At 34.1% G+C, this 26639-nt stretch overlaps 3 protein-coding genes and 2 non-coding genes across 5 annotated transcripts; 4 read left to right on the top strand and 1 right to left on the bottom strand.

Moving 5' to 3' along the window:
* The first annotated feature begins 6742 nt into the window (after nucleotides 1-6742).
* On the top strand, nucleotides 6743-11345 carry LOC105056276 (large ribosomal subunit protein uL5). Its single transcript, XM_010938416.4, has 5 exons — nucleotides 6743-6877; nucleotides 6954-7061; nucleotides 9760-9802; nucleotides 9889-10084; nucleotides 10934-11345. The coding sequence occupies exons 1-5, from the start codon at nucleotides 6875-6877 to the stop codon at nucleotides 11130-11132; spliced, it is 549 nt and encodes a 182-aa protein (XP_010936718.1). The 5' UTR covers nucleotides 6743-6874; the 3' UTR covers nucleotides 11133-11345.
* On the top strand, nucleotides 10303-10394 carry LOC114914761 (small nucleolar RNA snoR1). Its single transcript, XR_003802430.1, has one exon. It is a non-coding gene; the product is annotated as a small nucleolar RNA snoR1 (small nucleolar RNA).
* LOC114914763 (small nucleolar RNA snoR1) lies at nucleotides 10539-10625 on the top strand. The gene has a single exon (XR_003802432.1). It is a non-coding gene; the product is annotated as a small nucleolar RNA snoR1 (small nucleolar RNA).
* A 1373-nt stretch (nucleotides 11346-12718) lies between the features above and the next one.
* Nucleotides 12719-19289, top strand: LOC105056275 (universal stress protein A-like protein). The gene is made up of 4 exons (XM_010938415.4): nucleotides 12719-13002; nucleotides 15586-15707; nucleotides 15845-15963; nucleotides 18948-19289. The coding sequence occupies exons 1-4, from the start codon at nucleotides 12825-12827 to the stop codon at nucleotides 19054-19056; spliced, it is 528 nt and encodes a 175-aa protein (XP_010936717.1). The 5' UTR covers nucleotides 12719-12824; the 3' UTR covers nucleotides 19057-19289.
* A 3958-nt stretch (nucleotides 19290-23247) lies between these two features.
* Nucleotides 23248-25707, bottom strand: LOC105056274 (small ribosomal subunit protein uS12). The gene is made up of 4 exons (XM_010938414.4): nucleotides 25569-25707; nucleotides 24082-24237; nucleotides 23763-23889; nucleotides 23248-23581 (listed from the first exon to the last, which is right to left on the bottom strand). Exons 1-4 carry the CDS (start codon nucleotides 25571-25573, stop codon nucleotides 23441-23443), a joined length of 429 nt encoding a protein of 142 aa, XP_010936716.1. The 5' UTR covers nucleotides 25574-25707; the 3' UTR covers nucleotides 23248-23440.
* Between the last annotated feature and the right edge of the window lie 932 nt (nucleotides 25708-26639).

The raw sequence follows: 26639 nt of genomic DNA on the forward strand, positions 1-26639 counted from the left end.
TGTAGAAAAGAGGGCATCAATATTCACGCATTGGTTATGAGTTAAGAAAGACTTTGTCTTATATAGGAAGAGATCATCTTTCTCACATGAGGTATTTTTTAAAAGGCTAAACCATGAGGCTCATGGGCCAAAACTGATGATATCTCACGTATCGAGTCATAAGCCCTTGACTGCAACACTTCCTATTTTGCTTAATATCTTTTGTCCTAATTAACTGTTATTCCAAGCAAAATTATAATATGTCTATGCAATTACTTTTTTTAGCTAAATTTGTTGCCATTTATTCTACTTAATTTTTTTTTATTTTTCATATTTTTTTACTATATATTTTATTAGTTTTCAAGTTGTTGTTGAATAACCAGACAAATGGATTTGTACAATTTCTACTTAGATACTTATTGGGTGTTTTTCTTTGCTGATTACAGGTGGCTTGATATTGGCACAAAGCAAATTGAAACTTAAAGCATCCTGGTGCAGTGTTTTAAGGTTGGTTAAATTTGATTTTTATTTCTTTTGAATTTTTCTCTGATATTTGTTAAAAAATAGAATAAGAAAAATTTTAAAATAAATTTGGTTATGTGTTGATGTTTATATATTGTATGCAGTTTTAAGAATTATGATTGATTCATAAGCATCATGCAGATTTTTTAAGATTCCAAGCTATTATGGTTATATACTTTTTACAAGATTATGATTTTTATGTTATTTTTTATTAATTTCTCATGTTAATCACTATCAATACTTTAAAAGGGGCAGATTTTGGTAACATCTTACAAACAAGCCATTTTGCATTAGGTGAAATCTAGCATGTCATGTAGGATTAGGTAGTTTAGTTAATTAAATTTGTGTTATTGATTGTTGTAGTATTAAGTGCAAAGAAAGTAAACATAAGACTAAATCAACTACTTTATTATTAAAAGCCTATAATAATGATGATTATATACATGACACAAATGTTTCTTCAAAGTCCCACTTCTTTGTCCAAATGGGCTAAGGTTTGTTCCTTTATGCACATAAATTTTGTGCTAGTGCTTTTGATTATTGTTGATCGTCACTTGAATAAGTTGATTATTAATGATCAGTCCACTAATTAGGTGATTTGATTCCTATAGCTATTCAAAATCTTGGTTGCATCATTCGTGCTGGTTATTAGTTTTAGTACATGAGTGGCACGATCATCCTCCATGATAATTAGAGTTTCAATACATGTCCCTCTTTTACTAAAATTTTTGAACTTAAATCAAAAATTGAAAGCTTAAGACTGATTCCATAAAACTATAAAAATTTTAAAATTGATTTGTAGCTTTTATCTATTTTATATCTTTTTGCATAACTTGACCTCTAGGATTTGACTATCATTACAACTATCTTGACCATCTATTGGCTATCCTTTTTCCTTTTAATTTCTTTACAGTTTCAAGAATAAAAAAATAATAAAAATAAAGCGATGAGACTCATCATCTACAGCTTTTGAAAAGTCATCGTACCCAAATTAGAATATGATAAATCGATCATTGATGAATCAATGTAATTATTTGGTATTTGCGCTCTTGCTTTACTGCACTTGAAATAGAGGTGTCTCTTAATAGCATCATAGACATGAATTATGCACTATTAAAGGGGTCTTCAGCTCCCACATGCTTAATTTGCTTTGCCCCTCCCATATGCTCAATTTGCTTGGCCCCTTAGCTACTATTTTCTATCTATTCTAGGTAATATGTATTTGTTTATGTCTGATTGCTTTTCAAATTTGTATTTTTAAAACTTCTGAATCTCAACCCATGATGCCACCTGATCACTTCTAAATCCAATTTCGCTGCTTCAACACTTAAACGAACTTTCGAACTATTTTTATTTTTCTATTTGATTCATATTTTATGTTGTGAATCAATTCTATGTTCATCTTCATGTCTTTTGTTATAATTATTTTTTTTCTTGATACGACAACATAATATGTCTACTTCCACTTCTATTTCTCTTTTATTCATTTACGAACTATGTTACAAGGATAAAAAAATAAAATAAAATTTATATTATTCAGACAGCTGACTTTAGAGAAAATAACCTGGATAGTCTAGGCAAGGGTTCTTAGAGTATCTTATGCTCTAAATTTGAAAAGGAATAATGAAGTCATGAGAAAAGGCTTCCTGCCTATAACTACCCAATTATAGATTCATGTGCAAAGAAAATAATTATGTTATATTTCTTTTCAATTATGATCAATTGATACATGCTATAATAAAAAAAGGATATGATGACAAAATTTGAGTCAACAATTAGAGAAGTTTATATTCTATTAAAAATATCAAGAATATTTCTTAAAAAAAAAATACAGACCTCTCAGTTTTAACAAGCCAATACTCTTTCGAAGAAAATCATTGACATCGAGACTAAAATTCAGGTTAACCAATTGAATTTATTTTATTCTAGAAAATAAAAAGAAGAGTCAATGACACAAAGATCCTTACTGATAAATTTATTATTCTATATTTTGTACATAAACATCAAATTAATACTCTATGCTTCAACACTTCTTGCTTCATGAACTTAAATACTGTAGGAAAGATTATTACTATGAGTTTAGTGAAAATTACTGAAGCATGATCAACTATGATGCACAAGTATATTGTTAGGTTACTTTTAGACAAATATTCTTAAACAATATTTCATATAACTTTATGTGTATTTATCATCATATATAATTAAATTTATTTTTTCAAAATAACAATAAAGAGATGGATACTACTCTATGAAAAAATGTTGCTAAAAATTTTTAAAGGGATGTGGCAACCGATTTCAGTTAGTGACATATCTTTATCATCACATCCGCATTAGTCAAGCAATATATGGATAAATTGAATATTTTTTTATTATGATTATGAAGAGCAATATGAATGACAGCATAAAATAACTCTAACTCTATAAATCTATAGAAAAAATAATCTTATCTTCGATCTATACATCAAGAACTTATCTCAATTTGTAAGTACCTCATATCTTAAAACTTTTTTAGAGGTATACTTTTAGATATGAATATAAAATATCAGCATATTTTACTATTTCTATTCATTCCTATGCTTACTTAAAAATAAAATAATTATAATTACATGATCCAATCAAGTTAAGTGTAATAGCTTCAGACAGATGGGATAAGCAAGCTGCCATCCAAAAATTTGATATTTCTGAACAGCTACACTATTAGTTAAGTTTTTGAAATAAATTTGAAAGTTGATTCTGATATAAAGATCTGCATAGTCATTATCATTATAAAAAATATAAACAATGCTCTAGGCTAGTATTATATGGCATGTAAAAAGTACAAATTAAAAAAGATTAATAAGATCAACAACTATTTTTGGTGTGCTACGTGCAATAAAATCTTTGAATTTTTAACTATAAGATGAGATATTCTATATTCTCATAATGTATCATTCATTCAAAATATTTTTCGACCCTCAGTGCTCATAGAGTTTCTAATGATCGATATAAAATGTATATTGATGTCGAAGTTGATAGTGGATCTATCATTTTTGTAATATTCGATAAATAAATAAAAAATTTAATCCAAGTATCAGTCATAGAGCTTTTGAATGTACAAAATGATGATGCTAAAAAGATTTCTCTTATTATCAATAAAATATATAGCAGGATATGCTTTTCAGATTAAAGTTATAGCCTATAATATAATTCGAGGTTTTGACAAATATGTAGTGATCAAAATATTCATTTCAGATACAAAACTAGAAGAAAAATTTACAGAAAATAAACAACTCCAGATTAACTATATATTGGATGATTTAAATTACTATATTATTTAACAAGTTTATTCTTTAACCATATGCTATCACTGTAGGTTACTAGCATTGCCAAAGTAGGTGATACTTCTATGACAATTGCACTACCATCTGCATATTTCAAGATATTTATTAAATCATTATATCATTAATTTCATATTCATATTTTTGTTACTATTACAGGAACTAGCCTTTAATTATAATTTGCTATTTCACATTGTTACTATAGACAAAAGTGGTGAAATATCGGCATTAACTACATCATGAACCCCAAATATTCAGGTTTATGCTAAAATGCTTCACTATTGACTCCTTGCATTAATCATATACATCTTCCATCTTATACTAATTGTATTATCACCCATGTAGGAACTAAATAAGAAAAAAAAATAGTAATGATACCAATGATCTTTCGGAGATCAAATATAAATTAATTAAGAAGAATCTTGCACCATAGTTTGAAGACAAAATAGATATAATGATAGAAAAATATAAATTATTTATATATTTCTAAATAAATAATTACTAATAAATATGGTCTATAATGTAGCTACAACAAAACAACAATGGTATGAATGAGCATGAAAAGGATGGTTCTCAAGAAGAGACTGACCTTAAAAAAATAATTGATGAAATCATCTATAAATGCCAACCATCAACCACATTCAAACAATCAAGAAAGAATGCAATTATGTATTTTGATGAAGATTGAATGATCTAAACAAAGCATTTAATGCTAAGATCCTAAGATTATGCTTCATGGTTCAATATAACTACTATATTCTGAACATTCTAAAATATTGATTCTTAAACAACTTCGCTATTCCAGTTTGTCTTGATCTGAACTATTACTTCGAATATTTGTTTTATTTTTCTATTTGCTCTAATTAAATTGTAAATTAAATGATTATATTTATAGTTTACTTTATGTTGAAATCAACATCTATCTATATATATTATTACTATAAATGATCAACAAAGTAGATTTAAAGTTGAGATATTGTTGGATTATTAAAGCATGTCAAATAAGATTTGATGGATGATAAGGTGGATTATTTTTGTTAATTATAATTACCCTATTATTGTGGTGGTCTGTTTCTACTTCCGTTTTTTTGATTGCATTTAGTGACCAATTCACTTCTTATTCTTCCCAAATAACCCAAACTCAAGTTATGGTATTATTCTATCCATACTATTCTAAAACTCTTTTATCCAACCATTCATCTTCCTTCTCTCTTAACTCTCTGTATGGCATTTCATACTTTTTCTCTCTCTCTCTCTCTCTCTCAAAACAAAAATCATTTCCTCTCAAATTACTCAAATTCATAATTGGATCAATCTACATACTCTACTTTCAACCTTAAATTTTCATGTATCTACGTTTGCAAAACCAATAGACTAGGGCATCGTCCGAGCATTGTGCTAGTTTGGTAGCCAAGTAATCTCCACTCGAGATCAGCATACACAAGGCGTAAAAGTCAATGCATATTGTCGGTCCAAATGAATAAATCTAATAGCAAAGAAAATAAAAAACATGTCATCTTTTGAATATGCCTATAAAGAACTCCATATGCGACCGTGGATTTGGTGTCTTCAAAATGAATGATGCTTCGTGACTCCAAACTATATTATATATATACAATATACTTCTTGCCATTGGTGCAACTAGTATAATTTATTGCCATATATATGTTTAATTGATTATGAAATTTCCAATTCATCATTGTTGACTTGAACTTTTCAAACATGCACAGTCTTAAAAAAACTTTTCATGTGCATATAATGATGCTCTAAAAAATTTTCTTTCCAATGATGCATCATATTTATGAATTAATAGTTGAGGCATCATTTCTCCTTGCTTCTATTCAATCTACATTTTGATAGGCCAAACATCTTAAAAATATGCTTCAAATATTAAATCTTTGAATGAGTCACCAAACTTGTAGACATCTATCTCATGTGACAAAAACAATGATATTACTTGAACTAAATCAGACAAATCACCATTGAATCCAGCCTTAATCATTATTAGTATGCCAATACTAACATTATCCGAACCCATAAAATAGCCACAATTAACCAATTCTAATCCACAATTAGCTAAACTCAAGCCCTAGCCACATGTTAGTCAATTCAAATAAAAATTGCAACCACACTTAGACATTCTTTTATTGTGAATAATAATTAGCTGATTCTGTAACATAATAATTATATGCCTGATACTGTGACCATTATCAAACCCCCTCTACCTTTCTATTGTAGGTCTCATCATGCAAGTCATTAGCTAAGTCAATTTGCATTTACCAAGCCAAGCCAAGTCAATTTCACCAAATAGATTCACTCACTATATTAACCCAATCCTCTCTATCCCAACTCATCCTTATTTATGGGCACAAAGGGCATTAATTTTGTTGAGGAACGATGATTAGACTCCAATTAATATACTATAGGATCTAAACCAAATTTTGACATTAAGGAGTGTTTGATTGGAGAGAGTTGAGATATAGAATCAAAATGAAAATAGGTAATTCTCATTCTAATTATTTGGTTGGAAGAAATTTCGTTCCAATTCTGAAGTAAAATGGAATGATCTAATTTAACTAAAATTTAATCTTTACACTTCTATAAAAATTAAAATTTTAATTTTAATTTAAATTTAAATTTTAATTTTAATTATCAATCAAATATTTTAAAAAATTTAATCATTTCAATTTTAAACCCAATCCACCATACTTTCCATTTCGACTTGAGTACGGAACCAACCACCCCCTAGTTCTATTTTGCACGTAACGCGGTATCTAGGCCGGTGCGCCCATTTCATTGTCTTTCATGCGATCGCACCGAGCCAACTCGGTCCATGTAATGCAAATCCGATATCGATCCCACGGCTACCGTCGTACCTCTATAAACTAGTTGGGGGCGTGTAACGACTCACACCGAATCCCGAGCTCACACCGAATCCCCTCGCGAACCCATTTAAACGGCTTCCCTAGGGTTTTGGCTCGGGGATTCGCTTCGCTCCCTTCCGCCGAGAGCCGCCCGCCCTCCATCCATAGAGCTTCGCCGCTGCTTTCAGTGCGATGGTTAGCTATCGCTCCTTCGCTTCTCCTTGTCCCATTTCTCCTTCTGCCTTCTTGATCTCTTCTCCCCTCTCTGTAGGCGTCGGAGAAGAAGCTATCGAACCCGATGAGGGAGATCAAGGTCCAGAAGCTGGTGCTCAACATCTCCGTCGGAGAAAGCGGCGATCGCCTCACCCGCGCGGCCAAGGTAAGCTTCTCTCACTCCCTTGCTTCGGTTTGATCTTTATTGGAATAACCGCAATCGACTAGGTCCGTATGGAACTTGATTAAACTAAGATACGAGGTTGACGAAAAGAGCTCATGTAGTAAAAAATCTATCTTTTTGTGTTTGTTTTGAAATGGTGAGATAAGGATGGTTTAACAAAATTGAAATGTATGATGAGAAAGAGTTCTCTCTCTTTTTACCCCTTTTTGTTAAAATACTAAAGTTAGATGCTTCATCTGGTGTTTTGTAATACCAAATGCCAAGATGGTGGGCTGAAAATAGTTTGTTTCCATCAAAAACATTTGGTTTGGACCTTTCAAACGATGCTTTATGCAAAGAATCAAAACTTCATTTGATTAGAGATTGTTTCCTCCAAGTTTCCTCATTTCTGTGGAAGTTTGTAAAGATAGCTTGGAGACTTTTGTACATAAACCTCGGTGTGCTAAAGCCAAGGAGAGTAATATAAGCCAGACATCTAAAAAGCTATCATCAAAAATAACTGGTTGCACCGAAGATGTTGTTCTGGAATTAGACCTTTGATGAGGCAACTTGTCAATTTAAAGAATATAATATATTTGTTACTCGCCAATTTGAAGTTTCCCAAAGCAGTGATCATAATACAATTGTCAAACGCTACTTGTACAATCTTCAACATAGTAGTAACTTCCTGCTATTTTTCACTCTTTCATGTCTATGATTATTTTTTGTAAACAATAAATGATTTTGAATAGTTCTTTACTAAAAAATGGTTTTATCAGTTTCCTGATTTTAATTCCTTTTCATGATTTTCTTTCCTTCATGTTGAAACTGTCGATGAAATTTCATGCTAAGTTGAATTGATCATGCCTTTGGATAAGGTGACCTTGGACAACTGCAAATTTAGAAATTACCAATGATCTGACCTTGGGATTTTAATATATATGATGATTTCTTGTGTTTTTTTGCTTTGGTACAAGATGATTTCCTGTGTTTTGCTGGCAAAATATCTTAGCGAAACCATGATCTCTGTGCTGCCATTTTCTAAGCAAGTTATGCAGAGGACTGTGTTCATGGTAATCTTGGATATAAAATTAGAAACAAACAATCAATCTTCAAGAGTTCTGACTATCTTATTCTGGAAAAAGTATTATTGTATTATATGGCTTAATTATACATGATTATTCTTTGCATAACATGGGATTAGATCATATTAAATGCTGGGTAGCAAATATGTAGCGCCGGTTACTTGATATGGTGTTAATTTGACTCATTTCTTCCTCGACATGAGGAACTTCTCTCTTGTTCATGCCATTGTGACTTGCTAGCTGTACTTATATTATTTTCTTTGTGTTTTTCTTTTTTTTGGTTGTTGTGGGGCGGGGTCCCTTAGAAAAGGTCAACAATGTTGGACAAGGGTATTGACAGCTGTACTGTTGTGCTAGAATAGGGTCTGACAGAATAGTATCATTTTAACCTCCCTATGCTTTTGCCAAGGTCCCAACTTATCCTACTTGCACAGCATTTTAGGCATTTGCAAGGGGCTAGAAATTATTGCTCTAGCATTAATGATCCATGAACATTTAGCCTGAAAGTAAAACTTAAAAGCTGACAAATTCTGAAGATTTTCGTAAAAGCAGTTTGGTGGTATTGTCTAATGTTTTTCTTTTGGTTGGGGGGAGTGTACATGTAGTTTTCCCTAATCAAAGATGAGAAGATAGCCTCTTGGTTGTTACTTAGCAAAATCCTATGATAGATTCTTCTGGTATAATATGGTGATCATTAAGAAATAAAAATCCGCTTAAGGTTTGGAGCATAAGTGCATCCATTTAGCCACAATGGTAGTTATTATTTCATATTGGTGGTTTCTCACCCATATTGTTCTTCAGCCTTGCACTAAAGGATGTTCTTGAAGTTTTAAGTCCCTGACTCTTTGCACTTCTCATTATTCGTGTGGTCGACTCCTATTTAGATTGGTTTATGGTGTTTTGTACATGGTACAAGCCTTTTTTTTTTTTTTAAATGTGATTAGAGTATGGGTGATTGCAGTAAACCGAAATAGTAAGAAATGCTTTACAGGATAAAGTGTTTCAGTTAGTACAACTTACAATTTTTGCTTGCCAATGTCTTTTTCATTTTTATATATAGGAGGCACATCTGCCATACATGGGGGAGTTGTTTTATGGTGTCTCAAGGTACCTGATGTTACAATGCGGCATGCAACTCAAGTCCTTGATTCTCTAACTGCATAAAATTATTATTCAGCAGCATTTACTGAAAGGTGGCTGTAACATGTTTAGGTTTGCCATGCATTTAACAGTTGCTTCGTGGTGCTATTACAATAAAGGTGGTGATGATTATGTGTGGCAACTTGAGGTCCTCGATTCCCATAACCGCGTATAATTATTAATAAGCAGTATTTTCCCAAAGGTGACTGCAACATGTTCAGATTTGCCATGTCTGGGTTTTTTGAAATTTGCCTTGAAACAGCCTCTTTTTTTCCTTTTTCTTTTTAGACATTAGAGGTAAATGCAGCTGTTCAAAGTTGTTCAATGTTTCATAGTGGTGTCGGGCTGATTTTTTTCTGTCCTGAGTTCATGACAAAAGATTTAATTATATTTTGTATGGCTTTTCTAGTTCTCATAGTACCATGAATGCTTTCTGTTGTCATTTTCTAATATTCATGATATTTTTTAAAGTACAGGTGTTGGAACAACTGAGTGGGCAAACTCCTGTGTTCTCTAAAGGTTGGCGACTAATTTCTACAACATTTGCATTTTTAAATTTTAAATTCTCTAGCTGCATATCCATTACAAATTCTTTGATCATACAGCCAGGTATACTGTTCGGTCTTTTGGGATCCGGCGCAATGAAAAGATTGCTTGTTATGTCACTGTTAGAGGTGAGAAGGCAATGCAACTGCTTGAGAGTGGGTTGAAAGTGAAGGAATATGAGTTGCTGAGAAGAAATTTTAGTGATACTGGATGTTTCGGCTTTGGAATTCAGGAGCACATTGACCTGGGAATCAAGTATGGCATTATTCATTCATTTGCATGTTCCTTCTATGATTCTTTTTTGTTGACAGATAGGAGAAATTGTGATACACGGCCAGCCAACGACTGTACAGTTTAATGATGCATTTTAGCTTCTTGAACGAATGTCTAGAAGCTTAAAACCTTGACGATTGGTGGACCTATCAGCAGGTGTGAAATGGGAGGCATAAGTGGCATGACTATTGGGTCGGAAGGGTTGTGATGAGGAATGCTTCTTCTGACACCTCTTGTATGAGAGGGGCACAATAAGGGCCCGTCTTTGAGCAGAGTAGCAAACTTCTGAGCCCAGTGTTTCACCACCGACTTTCCCTCTGTATAAAGAACTAATAATGACAAAAGAAAAAGTTAAAAATATTCCAAGAGAAACAGAATGCTGTATATTCTGTTTTCCTCCCCCTTTTTATTGGGTTAAATGAGTTTTTGTTGCAGTGGCCATGACGAGTTTTGCTTTTTTTTCTGACCCCTCTTGTACGAGAGGTTTTTCTTTCCGTGAGCACAAAAAGAAACCATCTGAGCTCAGTGCAGTTGCACCAGTTTTATATCCCTTCACACAGCCTTTTTTTTAAATTATTATTTTTTTATTTTAATTGTTCGTAACTTGTTGGCAAATCTATCTATGTGCATTATCAAAATATTTTGCAAGGTTCTTACTGTATTCTTCTTCTTTTGATAAATCTTTTTAGGGGAGTACTATGTATGGCCTGAGCTGAGGGGCTTGCCAGGCCAGTGGGGGGATCTATTTTAAGATGATTTTGTTTTATGATTCTGTGAAGTTATTAGTTTGAAAGAATGCTTTCCCATATATAATTTATGACTTGTGCACAGGTATGATCCTTCCACGGGCATATATGGGATGGATTTCTTCGTGGTATTGGAGCGTCCTGGCTACAGAGTTGGTCGCCGCCGCCGCTGCAAGTCTCGTGTGGGAATTCAGCACAGGGTTACAAAGGAGGATGCCATGAAGTGGTTCCAAGTGAAATATGAAGGTGTCATCCTTAACAAGGCCCAGGCGACCACTCAATAGATATATCGTTTAATTGACTTTTTGAAGGATCCATCTATTTCCTGCCTTTTTAGCTTGGCTGTTTGAATTAGTGATTTTGCTAGGTGGCTTCTTTTTGAGGACGTTGTTGTTGGTATAACACTATTTTTGAGTCAGTTACATAGGAATGACATGGATTAAGAGTAATATTTTCTGGGCTGTAGTGAAAAAAGAGATTGTTCTGGATTAGTTCTATTTTTTGTCTTCCATCAGCAAAAAGAGTTCTATTTTTTGTCAACTGATTCTTGCAAGGCGGTCGGAGGCTTTGGATTTCAGTATGTATTCATCGAGCAGATGGTGGTCCTAATGTTATTAATTTTTCGGATGATCAAGCAGTCGTTGAAAGGCCAGCTGGTTGCATGGCTCACGGAATGGCCATTCTAACGGTTGATACTCTAGATGAGATTATCACGCTGATCTAGAATCATCGATTCGAATATTTGGGTAATATGATCTTAGGTGGTCTGATATGAATATACCTGGTAGGTCATCGAGTAATCTATTTGATATTTCATGAAAATTCAAAATTACTAATTATATAATATAAAAATTATTTATAATAAATTTTATAAAAATATATTTATTAATTATATATAATATAGTATACATAAAATATTATTATATTTTTTTATTATATTAATAATTAATAAATTTTATAAAAATATATTTATTAATTTTATAAAAATAAATTAGTTATTATTATGGAGTTAATATTTTATTTATATTTATCATATATTATTTATTAATAAAAATATAAATTTTGATTAAAAAATAAAATAAATAGGAGTAATATATTAAATATTTGTATTATATAAATATAAAATATAATAAGATATTTTCATTTTGGGTTGGTTTTCTGTTTTTGTGATAAGTGAATGAGTTGTGCTTTTTACTAAAAAATAATTTTAAAATATTTGATAAAAATTTTGAAAATGATTTTTTTATTTCCAAAAGCTTTAGAAAAAATTTCAGTAGATTTTTTTGGATACTCAAGAAATCTCAGTTCAATGCTTTTCTTAAAATTAATTTAAAATATTATTTATTATCATAATAATTTAAATTGATATCTTTTTACTATCATAAAAATAATAATATAAAAAATAATTTATATTTAATAATAATTTATAGTAATAATTTTATAACATAATATTGTATAATATAATAGTATTTTATTTTTATATATAATATAAGCGTTTCATATTGGTTATTTTATAATAATATAATAGTATTATAATATTATAAAATAATGCCTTATTATTATATTATTTTAAGATTATTATAATATAAAATATCACAAAAATATTATTATATGCATAATTATTTATTAAATTTTTTTGGAGTGGATATTAAAATACTTAATTTATACATTAAAAAGTTTTAATATTTTGCGATATTCTCTATTGCCATTTCGCATTTTTTTTTTTAATAGTTTGTTTACTAGACGGATGTCTCTTATTTCAAAAATAGGCCCATGAAGAAGGAAAATAAAAATAAAGGTATCCTTTTTTACCGTTTCAAAACAGCTGCTCTCTCTGTCCAGGTGGAATTCCCGATGGTCCGTATATAAATACGCCAAGCAGCTTCCGGAAGAAAGATGAGGGAGAGCACCAATATCCATAATTATCGGTTATCGTTATAGCAAGTTAGATTTAGTTGATTTCAAGAAGCGAGAAGATGGAAGCCGAGCCGACTCGGATCTTGGTAGGGGTGAACGAGTCGTCGTTGAAAGGGTACCCGCACCCTTCGATCAGCAGCCGCACCGCCTTCGAATGGACGCTGGCCAAGATCATCCGCTCCAACACCGCCGATTTCATGCTCCTCTTCCTCCACGTCCAGATCCCAGACGAAGACGGTCAGCGATTCCACTTCTCCTTCTCCTTTCCTTCTACTTCTGCCATTTTCCTTGCTAGTTTTTTTTTCGTCCGATCCCTAACTATATGCGTCCTTTCTTGGCGTTGAGGTGATGGGATGCAATCGAGAAAATTACAGATTATTTCCGTTTCAGGTAACATGATAAAATGCGCAGGGTTATTGCCTGCGATTCTTCTTCAGTTCCTGCTTCAATCCCCCATTTCTTTTACTCACTCTGTCAGTGCCACTGCGCTAGTATATTTTTGGGAAGCCCTAAGGATTTTTTTTTTAAATTTTAATTAATTTGTGTTCTTTTTGCTGATGAATTACTACATAACTGCTTTTGCTCGTGTTATGTATAAAACATCGACAAATTGTGTCTTTTAAAACTGATTTCTTTTTTTTTTTTTTTTTGGAAAAAATACAAGATAACTCGACAGTATGGATCATATGGAGCGGTAGGCTAGAAATGGACGAGGATAGATTTTAAAAATTGCAGGTTTTTGATTTTAGGTGCTGTTTTTGATTTTGAAAATGGGGTAAGAGCCTAGAATTGATTGGTCAGGTTCTTTATTGTAAAAACTTGAGCAGCTTCCCTACCAAACAAAAAAAAAAAAGGCAGCTGAGCTATAATCCCAACTGAGGCATCTCCTTGCCACCCACAATTCAATTCTGCCAACTATTTTCATTCACCATCATGCGGACCATTAATGGCCTAGAAATATAAGAGGAGTGCCATCAATCTACACTGCGCCATAACCTTCTGGGTTTTTTTTTTACTTAATCAACCACCTAACTAACACCCAACATGAATAGAAAGCTTATTTGTTCCCTATGTACGGGTTGAAATAGAAGAATCTCTTTATCCAAGTGCAGATTCAGAACTTCAGATTTACTTTCCACCTCAAAGATCACTTTTTTCTCTAAGGTCATTTTGAAATCCATCAATAGGGATTAGTGTCTTGAAATGCCAACAACTGATTCACAGGCATACATATCATCTTTCTGCATCACATTCTAAGGACCTACCATGATAACATGACCTTATAGGTCCACAAAACCATTTTGTGATACACAACTAGGGCAACACATGATCTTTAGCAATCATTCAGCTTCATCTGCAATGTAAAAAGCAAAGATGGAAGCTGAAGCAGTAACAATAAGCAGCCATTGTGATGGAAAAAGCAGAGGCTCCTGCTAGGGTACTAGTACTGGCAACATGTGAAGAGCCCTTAATTACTGCTCTTAAATTATAATCTGGGCAACATTTGAAGAGATTTAGTTGCTATTTCCGAGGACAAGCATGAAGAGCTCCCCGTTGTTATTTTTAAGAGAAAGAAAATCCATGGGAACAAGGCGAGAGTGTTAGTAGTGGCTTGGTTCTGACATTTGAAGATCCTTATTTCCACTTTTAGGAGGAAATATGGTGTGGGCATTTCATACATACTTCATTACCATCTAGGAATTTGATCCTGTGTCATGCAATATGCTTCGGATGATGCCTAGATGTATCTCAAGCTATTATTCCACCAATGGGCATATGATTTAGTCTGGTACATCACACGAATGTCTGTGTCAACAGTCAACACACTTGAGGTGTTGTGCAACTTAGACAAACTTTATCATAGTTTCTACTACAATTTTATTATAGAATTTACTAAATTAAGATTATCCTTATACCATTTAAGTCATAAGATATAACATATGCTTCTGCAAAAAGCTTTGTCAACATGAAAGGCTATTTAAATTTAATTTCCTGCTTGAGTTTGGTTGCATGTGTCTCCTGAAACCATGAAGAATCGTGAGTAAAGTGACTACATTATTGCTTCGCATATGGGTGTCAGATGTGCTTGCCATACATTGTGAAGAGTTGGTTCATATTACGGTCATTCAGTATAATTTTCATGGAATATGAAGCATTGCTTCCATAGTTACCAAACCATTGCTTAGTTTTTTGGATGCCACATGTTTTGATGTACATTTTTAAGTTCATTTTATGGTCATTGACAACAATTGTGACTTCTTTTGTTTGAGTTTGGTTATTGTCAATAAAAAGGCTGGCCCACTGCATGAGGCTTCTATCCACTGGGGGGATTTAGATGCTTAGATATACATTGCCTTACCTCTACATGTGAAGAGGTTGTTTCCATGTGTTGAACCCATGACACCCAGATTATAATGGATTGCACCAAGGCTTACCCGCTTGGTTATTGCCAATTTTGATTTTTGGGGCATTTTTTTAAAAAAGACACAACCGGTATAGTTGCTCAATGAGTTTTGTCTATTGTCGGTGAAATGTGCATTGGTTTCATGGAATAGTTTTTGCCATGTGGTGCTGGTAGAAAATTAAGAATGGTATCTTAGTCTTGATGTCACACCAATGAAATCCTAATTTGTGGTAGCAGGTGTATTTTGCATGAAGGAACAAAATAAGTTACTGCATTTTCCAAAAGCTTGCACCATTTCTTTTGAGACTGAACTTTTATTTGTTATCATTGTTGAGTTTCAGATCTCTTAGTTAAATGAGAGAATTCCTGACCAACTATTTATGTTCTTGCCCCCTCTTTTTGGTTGTCAACAAAAGGATTTGATGACATGGACAGTATCTATGCATCACCTGAAGATTTCCAAAGCATGAAGCAGAGGGACAAGATAAGAGGACTTCACTTGCTGGAGTACTTTGTAGGGCGTTGCCATGAACTTGGGGTAATAGCAATTGGCAAAACATCATCAACCTTTTCTTCCCCCCTTCAAATTAAGCATAGGATGTAATTGACCATTCACTGGATTATACTGGAGGAAGCAATACTGATTTTTTTCTCCCTTTTCAATGCATTTTATAGATACGCTGTGAAGCATGGATTAACAAAGGTGATCCCAAGGAAGTTATCTGCAGCGAGGTGAAGAGAGTCCACCCAGATATTTTGGTTGTTGGAAGTCGTGGACTGGGACCATTCCAGAGGTTTTATTCTTGTTCTACTACTGATCCTGAAAAAGAAAAAAAAAAAAAAAGGAAGAAGAATGTAGTCATTGTTCTTATCACAAGCTATACTTTTTTTTTTTTTTTTGCACTTTTTACATTACATTTAATGACCTCAATGCAAGATATGAAACGACATTCTATAAAGCCTGTTGGGCACTTTTCAGGATTCCATAAGATATGCTCTGCTCCAGTCATTATAAGTCATATGTATGTTGAGTGCAACTCTACAGACATCATGGGTATAGGTAGAGGCTCTCATGGGCCTTTACATGTGAAACTGGAACATGAAAACAATTTAGTAACAGCTAGCAACAACAGGATAACATGCAAAATGATAATAAAAAAATTTTAACGCTTTGCAAATAAGAAAAAGAAACTTGGTGAATGCTTTGTATTTTATTTCCATTTGGAGGTTTTCAATCATAACTGCTGCCTGGATCTTAGAGAGAAACCAGAATATTTTCAGATGTGAGGAATGAATTGGTAGCTATTTAGCTGGTTGCCTTGCATCCATGGTTAGTATCTTCTTTGTGTTCTGAACTCTGGATACCAAAGAAGAGATGATGTGTAGTGTAAATGGAGCAATCAAAGCTATTCAACTTATGAATCCATGGAGGGTGTGTGGGAGGGGAAGTGCTAATTTATAGGTTTGATGTTTTTAAGAGCACTTAGCTGATCAAAGCAATGGCCTTGGAAGAAACTGCCTTTGCTTGTACAAATCAATGGGAACAAAGTTGGTTACTGCTGTCTACCGGAAAAGGAAAATAAAAAAGATAGCTAGTTAATTCTAGATATTCCTAACGTTTCGTCTATTTGTGATAGGGATGGTTGAATGGTAAAGAGAAATGTTGGTAATGTTGGACTACTGGGACATGGGACCTGTAGACATGATTTAGCTCTTTGCTTGGGCCTCATTTCTTGATTGTATGCTTTTCATCATCTCTTAGTTGGTCATCATTTTGGATAGTGCATAGCGGTTTTTTTTTTTAAATTTAAAAAAAAAGTGTATTTATGGCCTGCATATATAGTACTCTTAGTGATATAGTTTTTATGGCCAACTGTCCTGAAAAGAAGATGAATTGGATTCACTCAAGTAGGTTTCTAGGTTGAATTTAGCTGGATGATTTAATTGATTGCCTTCTAGCTTAGCAAGGTGAGGCTTGTGGGATCATTCTTTGAGACTTGTAATAGAGGCATTCTAGTGATGTAGCTTTATGGCCCCTTTTATCGACTTTTTCCCCTTAAATTTTGGATATTAGCTGTCTCCGTTGTTGACCTATATATTCTGATTGTTTTTGATTATATATAGTAGTTTTTACCAGGCATTGAAAGAAAAATTATTATGCCAACCTCATGCACCTCATTCATCTTGGCTTTTATATGGTTTATAGCAGAAATACTAACCAATTTTTGCAATTGTTGATGCTACATTTCCGTTAACTTTTGTTTCTAAGGTACATCAACCCTGTGTAAATTAATTTCAACATATGAACTGCTAGAGTCTAAGCTTATCCAGTATGCTTAAGCCACAAACTCAAGCACACATGCATTAAATGATTGACTAGATTGATATGATTCGGACTTTAATAATGTAATTCATAAGAAAATTAACCGAGATGACCAGAAACTGAACTTGTTGGGTTGGTTCGGATATATATGTTCAAGTTGTCTAGTTTTCAAAATTTCTGTTTATATCATGGTCAAATTCCAAGTAGGACTCTTGTGGCAATTGATCAGAAGGTCTGGAGCGAAGGACTAAAAACCATCTATGTGGTATTGATTGTGTTATGCGCTGAAGCTAGATATAGGGTTGGTAGATCAAACAAAGAACACACAAAGAGACAATAAATTACACAGTTTAGCGTACGGCCCATGTTTGTGGGTGGAGGCCATGAGTTTCGCTCATTGATGGTGGAAGAATACAAAGGAGAGAACCCCCATATCAAAAGCTAGCGTCTATCAGCACTTGAAAGCCGCCAAAACAAAAGATGGTCCTGAAACCTAGAAAAAGGTGACAATGTGCATGTGGGTGCACAAATTGTACTTGTACAGACACCTTAAAGAATTCAGGGCCCTCAGCCCCCAGGCAAGGGCTTGACGGGAGACCCTTTTTGCTAGCGCATCCTCTGAGTACAAGATACACCATAACATATTGATTTGTAAAAAGCATTATTTGATATTTATTATTTAGCATCATCATCATTATTTGCTATTTATTATTTTTCATCATCATCATTTTTACACTACAGGAAATGCTCATGATATGATGGATGCTCTGGCCCATGTTTCTCACATTTTCCTGTTTCTAAAGTAGTTCGGGTGCATAAAATATGTGAAGTGAAATTCTTTTTAAACTTGCAATAGCAGTGACTGTGCGTAACATGAGAGTTTTACAGTGGTCATGTATCAGATGAGATGTCTCGGTGAGTTTGTTGCTGATTCTAAAATACCTCAGACCATGTCTTATCCCAAAAAAAGAAAAAAAAACCCTGGGTGCTTGAGATACTTGGTATGAAATTCTTTTTTAAGTTACAAGAGCAGCAACTTTCAGTGTAACATGAAATTTTTACACTGGTCACATATCAGATGACACAGTGAATTCATTGCTTAATGGATATTATATGAACCAACAATGTGGATGTTGGATACCGAGAATGGGCAGCGTGAATACAGTCAGTAATGTTTGTGGCTTGAATACAGTCATTAATGTTTTGCGCTTATTTCCTTTTGTATTATATAATTGCTATCAACGGAGTATCTTCAAAGAAAAAAAAACAATAAAATTGTCTTACAATGGATTGTGTTTATCAGATTGCTAAAAAGGCATGCTAAGGCCAAGCAAAACATTATGTACAATTCTGTAGGCTTGCATGCATCACATGATGCATATTTCAATAGATGCTCCTTTCTATGCCGAGTATTTGTTTCTGCTGATCAGTTGTTCCTCGTGCATTTTTTTACAGGGTTTTTGTGGGGACTGTGAGTGAATTCTGCGTGAAGCATGCAGATTGTCCTGTTATCACCATTAGAAGGAAGGCTGATGAGGCTCCACAGGATCCAGTTGATGATTGATTTCTCCATGATGCAGACTTGAAATCAGAATCTTTATTTTCTGAAGATACCACTATTAGAAAACATCAAATGGGCACATATTGAAAAATAGAACCAAGTGGAGAGAACTTTTGATGGATGAGATGCGTTTATATATATGTAGTATGGCACCAACAAACAACGCATGCTTTATTAACTTTTCTATTGTCATTTATTCGTCTTAGCTCCAGTAAATTCCCCATGATTTCCTTCTCCTTCGGTCTCTCTAGTTTCTGGATGTTAGATAGAAGTGCTCCCTTTTTTCATCCCGCTTTGTCCAGGAGGTTAGACCTCATCCTTGGTCCATGTCTTTCTTTTGGGCTTCTTCGCTCTGGGAATCCTTTAGTCAATAGAGTTTGGCATCGGACTGGCCCGGCCCGGCCCGGCACAAACTAGGCCTTGCCAGCCGGTCTGACTCGGCTCGGCACAAATTGGGCCGTGTTTGGTATGGCCCGTCAAATATTGTAGCGGGCCGTGCCAATTCTAGAGGTCAAGTTGGGTTGGGAGTTTGGTGGCCTTTGACTCAGCCTCGACACAGTCCTTTAGGGTCTGGCATGGTACGGCACGTGTTTAGATTCGATATGGCCCACATGCAAGCCCATATGGGTCTTAGCACAGTCCATTTGGCACGATATAGTTTTAAAGTTTTTATTTTAAAAAATAATTTTTATAAAATAAAATTGGTGGGGGATAAATAAAAAAAAGATAAGAGCTATTGAAATTTTTTTTTGTAAATATAAAAATCACCTTATAATGGTGGAAGGTTTGGTATGGATTTTTATTAATTTATTAATATAAATTAAAATTGTACAAAAGAGAGAGGGGGGTTAGGTCTAACCTTCAAAATACAATAAGGGAGAGAGAAGAAAATAGAGGAGACTCACTTCAACAAATGAAAAGTAAAAATATATAATTTTAAAAAATTAAGAATTGAAAATAAATTTTATCAATTGTCTGTTGTGTTTGTGTCGTCCTCATCATCACATTCAATATCATGTTCTCCTTTGTTCTGAAGTCTCACTTTCGCATCTAGTCAATCTTTGAAGCAGAACAGCATCTCAATTATCTCGTTCGTCATTCTATTTTTTCATCCAGAATGCGCTGATTTATATTAAAAGCTGATTTCGATACTACTGTAAATATTGGCACAATTAAAATATCCCATGTAATTGCAAATATAATAGGATATTGATTTTTCACATTCTTCCATCAGGTCAAAACATCAAGATTTTCTATTTGATTTCATCTAATGCAGAAGAGATTTTATTTCGTAAATAAAATTCTAATTCGTTGCTTAAAAATGAAGAAGATGCATGTGAATGTCTCCTATATATAAGAAATTGAAAAACAAATGATGAATGGGAGGTACTAGAAATAAATTGTGAAGATGATGTGGACTGTCTCGATCCACGAATCTTTTCATCATATAATGCAAAAATATCATAAGGTAGCTGAGTTACCTCAGCTTTAGATTCTTCAGAATCATGTTTCATATGTTTATCAATTTTATCAAATAAAATATGTATGACATTTAATTTGATCCATGGATCAAATATAGCAGTTAAGTTATGCATGAAACATACCATGTCCTAATACTAATTCTATTTATTTTTTATTTCATAAATAATAGATTAAAATATTATCATATCTATATTATGCAAATTGATCATAAATTATATATGTTTGTTATAAAAATATACAAGAGGTTGGAAAATAAATATCAGAAAGAGTATTTGTAGCATTATAAAAACTAACTAAAAAATCTTCTAAAATTTTTTTCTTTTTTCCTATTATTTTTAGTCAAAATAAAGCCTAATCCAGATCATTTGTATATGCATTTAACAAATTTTTGTATGGATATGCATCATGAATTATTATATATGTAGAGTTCCAACGGATGACTATATTAAGTTTAAATTTTTTGAAATATTTACTGTGATCTAGATACAATTGTTTAAATTCTTGTAATCGTACTCTTGAAGCATAAATACATCCAGAGAGTCGAATAGTCGAAGAGCCGGATTTATAGAGCTGAAGAAGTAGATCGAAGTAGAGTCGAAAAAAGAGCGGAGTAACTGAAAAGCTGCCTCTTGAACTCCGACTTCAAAAAGAGGACGTTTCTTCCTTTTGTATAACTCTTGGATTGCTAAACTATAATTGTTACTTACTAAATATTGAATGGAAGATAAAAGAATTGCTAGAAGTGAGAATAAATAAGAGTAGAGAGATTAGAGTGGGAAAGAATTGGTTTAATGAATTGATATGGTGAGAATGAAAGAGGGCTTTATTTATAGAAGTCTCAAAACTTTTATTTTTTCAAAATACTCCTCAATCTATCCATTTTTTTTATTGGAGAGATCAAAATGGTAAAAATAAAAAAAAATTAGCCATCAGGACCCCTTAAAAAAAAATCTGAAATTAATCATTACGGGTCATGCCTGCCCATTACGGATTTGTCAGGCACAATCCATTTGAGACCGTTACGGACGGTGCCAGATACAACTCGTTTGGAGCCGTCACGGGGCAAAGGAAAAAAAAAAAAAGAGGTCGGGCCGGACGGGCCAGGATGGTTAGTCAGTCTTTGGGCCTAGGGCCATGCTGGATGAAGGGTTTAGGTCTTTTCAGTATGGTCTGTTTGTCAGATGAGCTATACCTGATATGATTTACTACAGTATTTAATCTGATAGATTTGGATTGGATCGGATCAGACATGACCCGATGCCCAAATCTACTGGTCATGTACCACCCTGGCCTGATGCCCAAGCCTATTAGTCATGTAACACCTTGGTCTCTCATGCCACGCTTTTGGTCGGGAGTGCGGGTTATGATTGCGAGAACAGCAATTATGGCGAGCACAATAAAGACTGGCCCAGAGGAGCCTTTGGAGTTGGACGAAGGCTGGTGGCGTTCGAAGGACTGACGTATTCCCTGAAGAAAACAAGAGGCTACCACTGGGGGTGGTTACGGTCAAAAAGAGGTGGAAGGCCCTTCCTTCGTTGAGGCTAGAAGATATTCCTCCACTACATTTTAATTGGATCAAAGTAGAAAAAACAAATCATTGCTCTACATGGGATTGCTGCCTTGAATGCTAGTAAACGGTTCCAAGGCCATGTGAAATAATATGCGCTATCAGACGTAAGCGATAAACGAGAATTTTGTTGATGAGATCTTCCCAAGTAGCTGTTGTAGTTCTAATCACGCCTTTCCTATTACATAACCTAAACCAAGCCTGATTATGAGGGAATCAGAATAGCAGAGATCCAGGATGTTTAACCTATCAATAGACACTAAAAGCCAGGCTCGAACAAATTAGAATCAGGATACCATGTTGACTGATCAATAGATCCTAAAAGCTTAATTTAATAGGAAGTGTCAACAATGTTTGTCAAACTAATATAAGAATTTTGAAGTGGTCGGGTTCTCAGCGAAGAATGTCATGAAAACGTTTGCTGACATTCAGAAAAAAAAAAAAGAAAGAGAGATGCTTACAACAAACTGCTCAATTTACGGCTTCTATCTTGCCCCACCTCACCGTCAAACTGACCATCCCTCAAAATCAAACTGAATATCTTGCCCCACCTCACCTACCTATCGAATCTGATAGTCATCGATACAGCACCAACGATGACAAATTACAAGCTCAAAACATCATTTAAGTATTCCAAATTGAGAATCATAAATTACAATCTCAATCCATGAATGCATGGATGATCCCAACAAAATGCACCTGGAAGGTGAGACAAACACCAGAATAAGTAGCGCACAACCTATTGATGAACTAAAAATGAAAATTTGAGAGTAGGGAATCTGTAAATTAAAAAGAAACAATCTTGATACCGTCAACTACCCCACCACCCGATTTTCTGCAAAAATGACGTTGTGTAAAAAAAATTTCAAGATGCACAAACACCAGATAAAAGAGTAAACTATGATTATTGTCCATCATTCAAATGAACTAATCCAAGACAGCAAGCGGTTGCTCGACTGAACACCAAATTAAAAGATCCGGAAGCAGATCTGATTGCCCATATAAAGACTGAAAAAATTGTAGTACACTAAAAGAACTGCAATAGCAGCAATTATTTAACTTGACGCAAGGATAAGCCCATCATGCCAACCAAACTTGCAGAAAGAAGCAATGCAACATTATGCTATAAATAAGACACATTCATGTAGTAAATATGATGATCAAATAGGATGCAAGTGCATGCAAAAGAGTAACAACATGGCATAACCATGAAAAATCTGCTTAGCAGTCTACAGAACTTCCCAAACACATCCTCAGGAAACTTGGCCTACATAGTGAAAATAACAAAGAGAAGAAAATAAGAATGGTTTCCATCTGAAAGGACTCTAGGATGAAATTTTAAGACCGCGGCTTCTCTTTCTTTTCCTTGAAGAGTGCCAGCAGCGACACACCAGAAACCTTCACAACCTTGAACCTTACTCCAGGAATATCACCAACTGCATGACCCTTCCGCCCAAATCCAGCAATCAATACTTCATCCTGAAAAACATACCATATCTTAGTGACAATTTCCACAAAAAGAGATCAATAACTAAAATGATAATAATGAATGAACCATAGAATTACCAGTTAAAAGAACCTGGTTTTTATGTGCTGTCTGTGTAGATGGTCTAAACAACATTGCTGCTATAATGTGAATACAAGTTAAAATAAAACTCACATTTTCTTCAATGAAGTTCAAGCAACCATCATTTGGCACAAAAGCCGCAATTTTCTTCCCATTCTTTATAAGCTGAACTCTGGCACACTTTCGGATAGCAGAGTTGGGTTGCTTAGCTTCAATGCCACTGGCAAAAGAAATCCAGATTTAGCTTTTCAAACTTCTAAACAGTAAACAGAAAGTCACGACAAACAGCAAACATATATATGAATACATGTGTGTGTGTGTCTATATATATATATATGTATATGTTTCTATCTATCTATATACATGTATATATATGTATATGTGTGTGTGTTTGTATGTATCAATGTCATACATCTTCTCAAGGACAATGCCCTTGGCATGTGAAGAACCAGCAAAGGGCTTCTTCCACTCATTGCCAAGATGGCTTTTCTTGTATGCTTTGTCTGCCCATCTTTGCCTCCTCCTGTGGGTTTTGAGCTTGCGAGCAGCTCCCATACCACGAGTCTTCCTGTTATAAAGGAATCCAGAATTAACAAATGATTAACAAAAACCTTTCATATACTCATGCTCTCATATCAATTGTACAGAAAATTGGTATTCAAGTCACAAAGCATAAAATATATAAAGTATTAATGGATAAACAACCAATAACATGTTAATGGAATGACCTCTAATGCTACAACTAGTTCCAAGCAATTTGCACCATCAGTAAAACATGATAATTTGTCCCTAATAATAAAGCTGACAAAAGAACTTACTTATCTCCCATGGAATTAAAGCTAAGTACAATCACATTATAGGGGCAACATGCTGAGGAGTTAATTGCATGCATAGTACTGTGTCAAGCAGTGAATATCAATAAAATTTGAAAGAGAATGCATAAAAAACCATAGAAAAATTACTCAATGATGGCTGCATTTAATGATCACCATACATGCATAGCTCTAAATATAAACACTGACACGTTTTATATTCATTTGTACCATTTTTGGGTAAAAATCTACCTTTCTAAAAGCACCCACAGAGGACCTGAAGTGTGAGGGAGAACCCACAAATGAACAAAGTTTTCGAAATAGATAACAATTAACGCTATCATGAGCGTACGGTGATACGTAAAACAAAGGACAGGTGAAGCAGAAGCCTGAAGCGACAGCAAAAGTGAGACCTCAAGAACATAGATCAATGGCTGTAAATCTTATTCTACATGAAAACTATCAAATATTCAAACTGCCATGAATCAACGAATGACATTATAAAGTCAAACTAATATATTTCATCACAAAAATCTGAGGATAGCTAGACAAGTAGAGGAAAATTAAGAATTGCATCTCGCACCATCACATCTTTGTCCGAATGTATATGATTACAGACAAATAGCAACTCTATGAAATCTACATCAATTTATTTGGCACAGATTCCAGTTCTCAAATTTTAACGTTTTCTTTCATTTAATTTACGAACGATTACAGTTTAAAGGTTGCTGAGACAACCAGATATAATACATAATCGCACATGACACTGCCAAGGGACGAAGCCGTTGGCAAGAACGAATCGTGTTCGGGTCTCTTGTTATAAAAACTTCAACATCCCCGCGCTTCCTAAACCCTATATCCGTAGTCCACCCAAACAAGCCAACACCCAAAATATTAATGAAACAGAGCTCATATGGATCGAAACACAAAACCAAAAGAAAGAATCAGACAACGAATAAGATCAAGTTGCGCGACACTAATACAATATTTCAAACTCTAGGAAACAAACATTTGAAAAAACAAAAAAGAAAACCAATGAAAACATTGAACGTAGAGCTCGGATTTAAGTGTTCTTGGAAGCACTCACCCCATCTTGATCGGAAGGCTTGCGCTCTCCTCGCTCTCTTCTTCCTATCTGTGCTTGGGCTACAGGCGGCGGAGGCTTCGGGAAGAGAAACCCTAATCGGCGGTATTATATCGCGGGAGGGGAGGGTATTTCCGTAATTTCAAGCTTTCTTATTCGCGGTCTGTTGTTCGCGGGCTGTAATCGGGTCGGATCGGAGACAGGAGATCCATTTATTAAGCTTGCCTTGTTGAATCAAAAATCATCCTCCCCCAACCCACCTTCTTTCTGGGTGAATAAAGCAAAACATTATTTGGAGAAGCACATTTATAAGTATAATTGAATAACATATTGTTACCTCAAGTCTACGGAGGAAGGTGAGATCAATGTTAGATCGAACAGGAGTGTTGCTGAAGATTAGATCGTCGTAGGCAACCAGATCATCGTAGGCCACGAATGGACATGTAAAAGAAGTCTTAGAACTAGTGGAGTATTCTTCGGTTTAGGATCCTCCGATGTTTAAGTAAGTCAGAATCTTAAGAATAGATTATAAAAATAAAAAAATAGAAGGTTGAGAGAAAAAAATTGTAGACAAGTAAAGAAAGGATTCTTATTCCCTTCAGTGGGGGAGCTGAAAATGATTCAACAATCTTAACTCTATCTGTCCTAACTTACCTTATGGAAGGTACCCTATTCCTCTTTATATAAAGAGGGTGAGGAGGTCTGTTTCGATTGTTAGGTCGTTAGGACAGTTTATTAAACCATTAGTTTGTTATAACGGAATGGCCAGCATACTAGAGATTGTGAGACATTTGTGAAGCGAAAATTCAGTGCAGGAGCAAAATGATAATTTTAAAATTTTTTTAAAATTACTATTTTATAGCAAAATTATTAATTAATCTCATTAATTAATACTAATTAACTCTACACTATGATCTAAATATGATACAACAGCATGTATTTAAATTTGAAATTCAAATTTGAAACAGTAAATTTTTTACTGTATTGTGTTCAGAACATATCACCTTTTGCGGGTAGTCGATTACCGTAATCTGATCACCGTCGGGGGGCTTTGATCGTCACGTCACAGCCACA

This window comes from Elaeis guineensis, chromosome 13 (assembly GCF_000442705.2).
Source record: "Elaeis guineensis isolate ETL-2024a chromosome 13, EG11, whole genome shotgun sequence".
NCBI lineage: Eukaryota > Viridiplantae > Streptophyta > Magnoliopsida > Arecales > Arecaceae > Elaeis > Elaeis guineensis.

What these genes read in the sequence shown, in the direction of transcription:
- LOC105056276 (XM_010938416.4), top strand. An exon ending in AACTCCTGTGTTCTCTAAAG is followed by an intron (nt 9,803 to 9,888) that starts GTTGGCGACTAA and finishes TTGATCATACAG; the next exon opens with CCAGGTATACTGTTCGGTCT. An exon ending in CACATTGACCTGGGAATCAA is followed by an intron (nt 10,085 to 10,933) that starts GTATGGCATTAT and finishes ACTTGTGCACAG; the next exon opens with GTATGATCCTTCCACGGGCA.
- LOC105056275 (XM_010938415.4), top strand. Translation starts at nt 12,825, where the DNA reads ATGGAAGCCGAGCCGACTCGGATCTTGGTAGGGGTGAACGAGTCGTCG. An exon ending in CCAGATCCCAGACGAAGACG is followed by an intron (nt 13,003 to 15,585) that starts GTCAGCGATTCC and finishes TGTCAACAAAAG; the next exon opens with GATTTGATGACATGGACAGT. An exon ending in GGACTGGGACCATTCCAGAG is followed by an intron (nt 15,964 to 18,947) that starts GTTTTATTCTTG and finishes ATTTTTTTACAG; the next exon opens with GGTTTTTGTGGGGACTGTGA.
- LOC105056274 (XM_010938414.4), bottom strand. An exon ending in GGCATTGTCCTTGAGAAGAT is followed by an intron (nt 23,890 to 24,081) that starts GTATGACATTGA and finishes TTCTTTTGCCAG; the next exon opens with TGGCATTGAAGCTAAGCAAC. An exon ending in TGAACTTCATTGAAGAAAAT is followed by an intron (nt 23,582 to 23,762) that starts GTGAGTTTTATT and finishes TATGTTTTTCAG; the next exon opens with GATGAAGTATTGATTGCTGG.